At 43.3% G+C, this 8289-nt stretch overlaps 1 protein-coding gene across 1 annotated transcript; it reads right to left on the bottom strand.

Moving 5' to 3' along the window:
• Positions 1 to 5575: 5575 nt before the first annotated feature.
• GP9 (glycoprotein IX platelet) lies at positions 5576 to 8109 on the bottom strand. The gene is given in 3 exon segments (XM_036404721.1): positions 5576 to 6265; positions 6267 to 6593; positions 8013 to 8109. Coding segments are annotated over 2 exon segments (597 nt in total). The 5' UTR covers positions 6588 to 6593; positions 8013 to 8109; the 3' UTR covers positions 5576 to 5989.
• Between the last annotated feature and the right edge of the window lie 180 nt (positions 8110 to 8289).

Genomic DNA, 8289 nt, shown 5'->3' with positions numbered 1-8289 from the left:
ATATGGTAATTACAGTAGTTATGATGGGCTATAGATAATAGTTAAGGTATAGATTGGTTCTGCTGTATGAAGATGCTCAGCAAAGAAAAGTCTATAATGCACTGGAACCAAACCCAAAGGGTCTGCAGGCCTGCCTGCAGCTGGAGCTGACAGCTGTGGGCACAGCTCTGTCACCCACCAGCCTGGGCTGCTGGAACCTCTTGGATGGAATAAACTGCATTTTGGATACAATAAACTGCATTTTGGATACAATAAACTGCATTTTGGGTATAATAAACTGCATTTTGGAGAGCCCCTGGAGTCCCACATCCCTCATTTTGGCTCTTTCAAGTACTCCCAGGTCCCTTTCTGCCTGGGCACTGTCCAGCCACACTGTCCCTTCAGGCTGTAATTGCTGCTGGTTTAGTTTTTGTCTTTCCCTAATCCAGCTTTTGCTAAGTGCACCTGAACATTACATTACTGGGTTTTGCAGTGTCCTTGCAAACTCAGGAGAATCAAGAATACCCTCAGTTCTAAATGCTCTGCTGTCTTGAGGGCAGCCTTTGGTGGTGTGGCCATTGCCAGACCTTCCTCTGCTTTGCCCTGCTGCTGATGGGAGAGGGCTGCAAAGGTCAATTTTATTTGGATGTGTCAGGTTCCAGAGTCCTTCTCCGTGGCCATAAGAGGGAATCTATAAATCCTTGTCAAAAAATAAATTATAAGTTGAAAGGTAAAACCCTTTTGACCCCTAAAGAGGAGACAAGAGAGATGATTCAAGGAGAAAAGGGAGGCTGCAATCCATCCCTGCTGACACTCCCTTCTCTAGGGATCAAGGTCATTTAAGAAAACCCTCATTAGAATTTTTCCCCTTGGACTAAGATGAATGCTTTGTATTTCTGTAGCCCTATTTCTTCATAGTATTCTGAGGGAAGAGGTTTCAGTCCCCTATTTCCAGGGAATGTCTTGATGCAGAACAGCACCATTCAATTTTAATAACTCTGGATTGCTAGAGAACTGGATCCTTGCTGGTCAGACAAGCTAAGCCAAATGAAATCTGAGCAAAATTCTAAACTCTAACATTTCTTTTGGCTGAAATGAAGATGCCAGGTCAGGCAGTGGCTGTGACATCACTGGGATGAACATTGGGGAAGGCACTGGAGAGGCCACGTCAGGAGCAAAGTGCCCCTGGGAAGGAGCATATAAATATAAATAGCAGCCATGTGGCCATTATGCAACTGGAGCAATTTGTTGTCACACACCCATTATTGAGTGCAATCTGAATTTCAGTGGAGTCAATCTAATGGCAAAATATTTATGTGGGTTCCAGCAACAGAGCTGCAGCACTTTGGGAAATGGTTTTGTGCTCTGGACAGAAAAGGCATTAAGATAAATAAACTTAGCATTGCTAAGCATTACAGTAAACTTAGCACCATCAAAGGAGTAATTAAATAGGAATTGTTAATATTTCATCTGTTGGCAGTGAAACTAAAATCCTGTAATTCAGGTATAAATCATAACATGCAAGCGTGTGGGCCTTAAGAATCCAGGAAGAACAGCAGTTTTGTGAAACCTCAAATTCTATTTTAATAATTCCCCAAACAGTGCATTTAAACATAAATCAGCATGAGAATGAATGTGTATTGGCTAATTAATTTAGAATACAAGAGTGGCAGCACACACCAGCCAAGACCCTGTTTCACTGCATACAGTGTGTGTTTTGTACATTGAATTAGTGTTCAGTTCTTACAGTTTATGTTTTCTAGTTCAAAAATAGAAGAAATTTCCTGTTCATCTGAGGCAATCCCTATTTTTTCTTGTCCTGTTAGGGTAGGAAAAGTCTTGGTTTTCTGCTGTTTGAAACTTTTTCTTGGTGAGTTTTTCTCTTTGTATTGGACCAGTTATTCTAGTAGTTTTTAATGCACTTCCATATCTGGTCAGTGCAAGCAGAAGGTGTGAAAATAAAATGAAAAATTACTCTCATGATGTGACATCTCTCTTATGGCTTAGCTGGGTTTAACTGAACAGAAAGAAATATTTTACTTGGAATTACTCATTTTCTGTGTAGTTAAATTCTTTGAAAGGGAGCACTAAATTTGAATCCTTACATTCACAGCCACTTACCCAAGTGATAAATACAGAACAAGCTGGTTAACTTTGCAATGTATTTTGTTCCTGAGAGCAGAGCTGTGCTCGGTCTCTAGTATGAGTTTAGTGAGAATTGATTTTACCTAGGTTGCTGAGCAAACCTTAGGACAGGTTTACAGTCAAAATCCTCTCAGGTTAGATGAGTGTGAGCCCACGGAGATGTGTAAATTCAAATCTACTTCCTACACTCACTCACATGTAAGAGAAGAGAGTCAGAACAGAAAAATGCCACCTATGCACCTCATGGAGCTGCCCAGAGCTGCTGGGAAAGGCTGGGCTGATTCTCAAAGCATGGGTGAAACAAAAAGCTGTTTTCAGATTTCTACTGAAAAAGAAAAGCTGTCAAGTGCACTTAGATCTTATTCATCTTTTAACCTTCACCTGCAGGAGCTGGGATTTGAAACACATGAGAAATGTATGTTCTTAAAATACCAACACGGGATGGGGCAGAAATCACGTAAATTCAGTAACTCCAAACCAGTGGTAGGTATGTTTTAGTGAAAATATTGCAATTTTACTCTGAATAAGCATCTCTTCTAAAATAACAAGCATGCACTTTTGCTCCTCCTCCTGCCAGGGCAGGAGGGCTCGAGCTGGCTCCATTCCCCAAGCCATGGCACCTCCTGCACTGCCCAGGTGCCCAGCCCTCCCTGGCACTGCCACTTGCATTGGAGCTGCTGGCAGTGGCCACTGCCCTGTGCAGGCAGGAGGAAGGTATTTCCTACTAAAATTAAAAATAAAATAAAAAAAACACAAATAAAAAAGCAGGGATATCAGGTGTCCATGGCAATGCCAGTGTTTTTCCCACTTGCTCAGCTCCACCCTTGGCACCTTTTGGGCAGCTCCTGCCCAGGCTCCCCTGCTCCTGCTGTGCTCTCCCAGGAGCTCCACTGGCTCCAGCAGCTGCTGTTGCTTTCTTTCTGGGTTTGGAAATCCTTCTGTCTTATAAACGAGCAGAAGTGCTTCAATTCTTTCAGTTCTGGTGCTGAAAAGAGTGTTTGTAGCTGAGTGCAGCTGGCAGCCCCAGAGTGGCTGCACCCAGAGGAGAAACATCAATGCTGCAAAGCCAGAGAGCTCCACAGGGCAGAGCCACTTCTGTTCCATGGGGCAGGGCTGGGCTGGTTTATCCCATGGGGCAGAGCCACTTTTATTTCACTGGGCAGAGCTGGGCTGGTTTATTCCATTGGGCAGAGCTGGGATGTTTTATTCCATGGGGCAGAGCCACTTTTATTCCATGGGGCTGAGCTGGGCTGGTTTATTCCATGGGGCAGAGCTGGGGTATTTTATTCCATTGGGCAGAGCCAGTTTTATCCCATTGGGCAGAGCCACTTTTAATTGGGCAGAGCTGGCCTGTTTTATTCCATGGGGCAGAGCCACTTTTATTCCACTGGGCAGAGCTGGGCTGTTTTATTATATTGGCAAAGCTGGGTTGTTTTATTTCACTGGGCAGAGCTGGGCTGTTTTATTTCACTGGGCAGAGCTGGGCTGTTTTATTCCATTGGGCAGAGCTGGGATGTTTTATTTCATTGAGCAGAGCTGGGCTGGTTTATCCCATTGGGCAGAGCTGGGCTGGTTTACTCCCCTGGGCAGAGCTGGGCTGGTTTATTATATTGGCAGAGCTGGGCTGTTTTATTCCATTGTGCAGAGCTGGGGCTGTTTTACTCAGCCTGCTCTGAGCTGGGGCAGGGTGGTTTTTGGGAATGAGCTGCCTTGTGTTTCAGGGAGCTCCAGAGCTGGCTGTTAGCACATTAATAATCATATTAATCATAATAACCACGTTCTGTCAGGATGGTGGCCCTGTAGCACAAAGGAGAGCAGTGTTTTGTGATGATGGAGCCTTGCAAACTGCTCTGCTGCATGAGCTCAAACCTGCAATAAACTCTAACTAAAGCCTGGCAGAAGGCAAGCAGGAAGCTGGACAGTTCAGCTTGAGCAGTGCTGTTTGCTCCAGTGTTAACAAAATATAGAGAATTTTTAGGCAAAAAGGTGATTCACATACTGTGCTATTTAATAAATGAAACCTGCAAATATTCCTCAATTAAATACCTTAATTGAGTTTCAGTCTACACAGAATTGCTGTTCATCCAGAATTGATGTTCACACAAACCTTCTCTGTGTGCTACTGTGAGGTTTTGGTCAATAATGCTGACTCTGACTCCTGCCCACTGAGGAAACAAACCTAATTTTATTTATTTATTTTATTTTATTTATTTTATTTTATTTTATTTTATTTTATTTTATTTTATTTTATTTTATTTTATTTTATTTTATTTTATTTTATTTCAATTTTATTTTATTTTATTTTATTTTATTTTATTTTATTTTATTTTATTTTATTTTATTTTATTTTATTTTATTTTATTTATCATCCCAGCAGTCACACCTGTGTTCCCAGACTGTGCCAGCAGATACAGTCACCACCAGTTTGGCCCTTGCAGGCAGGATGCAGTAACAGTTTCTGGAGTGTTCCAAACCCATTTTGGGAGTGCTGCCTGTGTGTTTCATTTTGATAGCTGAAGTATTTTCCTGTCTTTGCATGTCGTTAGCAGCTGTAGTGTTATTTATGCAGTTTGATGGAGTTTGTGGCTAAGCATGACACAGTGGCCCTGCCAGATAAACACTGAGTGTTGCTTTTGACCCTCAGTTAGTTCCAGCTGCCCCTTTTGCAGAGGGTTTTTTTCCCAGATAAAACCCAAATGGATGAAAAGTTATAAATGCAAGGCTGTTTTGGTAGAATGTGAATTACTGCCATGGAAGAGATTCCCTCCTCTTTCCTCTTATAAGGACAGAAAAGTTCTCTCAATTATTTTTTCCTGTATTCTGTGCATCTTATTTGATGTGTTGGTTGGTGCAAGCAGAAATGTTCACTAATTGCTCATTTTAAAAATATTTGTACTATTGAGGCCATGTGGTAAAGCAGTTCACTATTGCATGCATATCTAGTTTATAGGCACAGAACAGAGAGATAAGCTTTTAGTGTGAATGATTTATTTCATTTTGGGGGAACAAAAAATGTCATGTAGGAAATTCCATGAGAGATAGCAGATGCATTTCTTCTGTAATGTTCTGCATTCGTACAGAATGGTTGTTGTCTTTTAAAACATTGAAAAGCTCAGTCCAGGGGAAATATTCTAAAATTATCTCCAGAGGATAAGTTCAGGAAATATCTTAGAAATTTAATCAGAAATGTTTAGAATAGTGAAAGAGATCAAATTTGGGTCAATATGAATGTTCAATAAGCACCTGTTATTTCAGTTCCACATAGGATGCTTTATTATTGTTCACCCTCCAGGAAATTCCATAAGATTCAAAATTTTTTTGCTGATTATATTGCCATTACCAGTCCATCTTTAACTGCATTCAATCAGGGATGCATTCAGTGTCTGGTCTGTGTAATCTGGGTGCTTTTGGTGGCAGGAAGCTCCTAAACCTGAGGAAGAGAGGGCTGGGTTTTCCTGCACACAGGAATGGTCCTGCCAAGCCCCCTGGGACACCGAGAGATGCTGATGGGCTGTAAACTCACAGTGAGAAAAGATTTGTTAAAATAATACAATTGGTGCTCATCTCCATTTATTAAAAAGTGTAGGGGTGTAAATCTTCTTTCTATAAGAGCTGAGAATTAAGTGGGAAAATGGAAAGTTAAATGATTTTTAAAGATGTGGAATCTTCTCTTCACAGGAGCAGATGGCCGCAGGGTGGAGTTGTCTGTCCAAACCTCACCAAGTTTCTTTTTGGACAAAAATTAAATCCAACTCTTCTGAGGACCCAAACTTTGGGCTTTTTTAGCACTGACTATTCAAACCAGTGCTACCAGTGCTCTTTTGTAGTGGAGGAGTTTGGAGTTTCTGCCAGGGCAGGGAAGAGCTCACAGTACCTTGTGGGTTTTGGGGGTGCTCCTCCTCAGCCGCCGGCTCCCAAGGCGGAGCTGACAGACCAGCTTTTTGGAGAACTTCAGAGCCCACGCCACTAAAAGGAGGGTAATTACTGCTCCAGCAATTAAAATGAGGTCTCTCCAGAAGAACTGGAGACACTTGGTTGGGAGAAGCCTGGTGCAGACACCCAGGTCATTCCCAGTCAGCTGCCCCAGGGGCTTCATCCTGAGCGGAGCGGGGCTGGCGCAGCGGAGCCGGGTGAGCGCGGGGCGCAGAGAAATCCTGCAGCCAGAGCTTCAGGTACAGGATGTGACAGTCACAGTGCCAGGGGTTGTCCCACAGCTGCAGCTCCTGCAGGTGGCCCAGGCCATCCAGGGCCCCGGCAGGGATGGAGGCCAGGCTGTTGTTGTGCAGGTGCAGGATGCGGGTCAGGCGGGGCAGGGCGGGCAGGGCGCGCAGCCCCCGAGAGCTGCAGTCCACCCCTGTCCCCCACGGCTCCCCCAGGGACCAGCAGCTGCACTGGGATGGACAATCCTCCCCCAGCACCGTGGGGAGCAGCAGGGCACAGCCCAGCACAGCCAGCAGCTCCATCTCCAGCTGCAGAAACAACAAGAAGTGAAGTTTATTGGCGTGGTTCCACAGCGGTTATTTCTCACCCAGGTTTAGGTTTCTGGAATAAAACCTTTGTGGAAGAGGTTTTATAGTGACCTCTGTGAGCCATTGAGAAGTTTGACAAGAGGATCCATGTTTACCCCTGAAAGAATTCCCTACCAAGGTTGTTGACATAGAAACCAAGAAAGAAAGGATAAATAGGAGAAACTTGTAACTGCCTATTCCAAGAAGCACTTTGCTTGTCTCTCGTGACCAGTGAGTAAAGTGTAAACTTAGGAGCTTTGTAAGAATGTAGAACAAGCATGCATGCTAGAATAAAAACAGGGTTTGAAGCCTTCTGGAAATGGAGTGTGTTGCTTTGTTTTGTCTCTGTCTCAATTATGACAAATCTTTAGCTTTCTATGTGTCCCACAGAACCTCCCCATCTTCAGCATAAACATTGAAGACAGAGCACAGTTCTTCCCTTTTCTCTCTGGTTATTGTTTTCCACTCATAATTGTACAAAAATCTTTTTCTGTATGTCCCACAGAATCACTCCTCAACTTCAGCACAAACACTGAAGACAGAGCACAGTTCTTCCCTTTCCTCTCTGGTTCATTGTTTTCCCTTCATAACTGTACAAAAAATATTATTGATCAAAATTCTGGGGCAGAATGTCACCAGGAGATGATGGAAAAAGCCAGTTTAGTTTTAGGTAAAGGTTTCTATTCTGCTTCCATATTGTCATAGATCTAGAGTTAAAATTGTGTGTTTAAACCAGTTTTCAAAATGAAGCTTAAGGGATTGAATAATTGTAAATGTCTGAAAACCTTCTTTCTTTCAGAAGCTGAAATACTCCTCTTAGCCATCTTCTATGTCTTTGTCAGTGAGTTGACAAATACCCTGTGGTTCCTCTTTTTGTCCTGTGCCACCTGTTGCTTATTTTCTTTTCCACGTATCCTCTATAACTGCCCAGACTTAACTCTGCTCTTGACAGTCATCATTTACCTTCTGTATTGTGCTTCCACCCGCCTCCCCACCCCCAGGCTTTTTTGCTAGGATGGTTCATTAACCAATTTTTGACATTGGTACATACACTACATTTTGTTTTGTTCACCCTTAAACCCTCTTGCAGCCATTAAGATAAACTGAAATCTAGAACTGGGTATTCTGAGTATCTTTGCTCTGAACCCAGGTACTCATCAGTGATCTTTCAAGAAATCTACCAGAGCTCTTTTTCCCAAAGTAAACATCTTAGAAGCACAGACTATGACAGCTGGCTAAAAGAAGTTAATTGTTATTTATGGAAAAGATGATCTCTTCTGATTAAATATAGAAGCAGCAAGAAACCCAAACTCAAAGAGAAACCAGAACTGTGGCAGAAATGCAGAAGGGAGAGCTGGGGAGGTGCTGGCTGGCACTTACCCTGTCTGGCCCCTCCTGGTCCCTGTCCCTGTGCTGCAGTGGGGCTGGCAGGGCAGGCTGAGTGCTCAGAGTCCCCAGGGAAGGGTGGCAGGGCAGCTTTTCCCTCTGCAGGATGGGGCAGCAGCCCAGAGCTGCTATTTATGGTTGTGCCATGGCATCAAGTGCTTGGGGTGGGTCTTGTGCTTGCTGCAGACAAGAGGAAATGCTTTGGGATTTTTGTTTTGTTCCTAATGTATTTTTCCTATTGCATCTGATGGGATCTGGAAAAACTCATCTG

This window comes from Molothrus ater, chromosome 11 (assembly GCF_012460135.2).
Source record: "Molothrus ater isolate BHLD 08-10-18 breed brown headed cowbird chromosome 11, BPBGC_Mater_1.1, whole genome shotgun sequence".
Taxonomy (NCBI): domain Eukaryota; kingdom Metazoa; phylum Chordata; class Aves; order Passeriformes; family Icteridae; genus Molothrus; species Molothrus ater.
The sequence above is the reverse complement of the archived record's forward strand: the minus strand, read 5'-3'. Positions and strand labels throughout refer to the sequence as shown.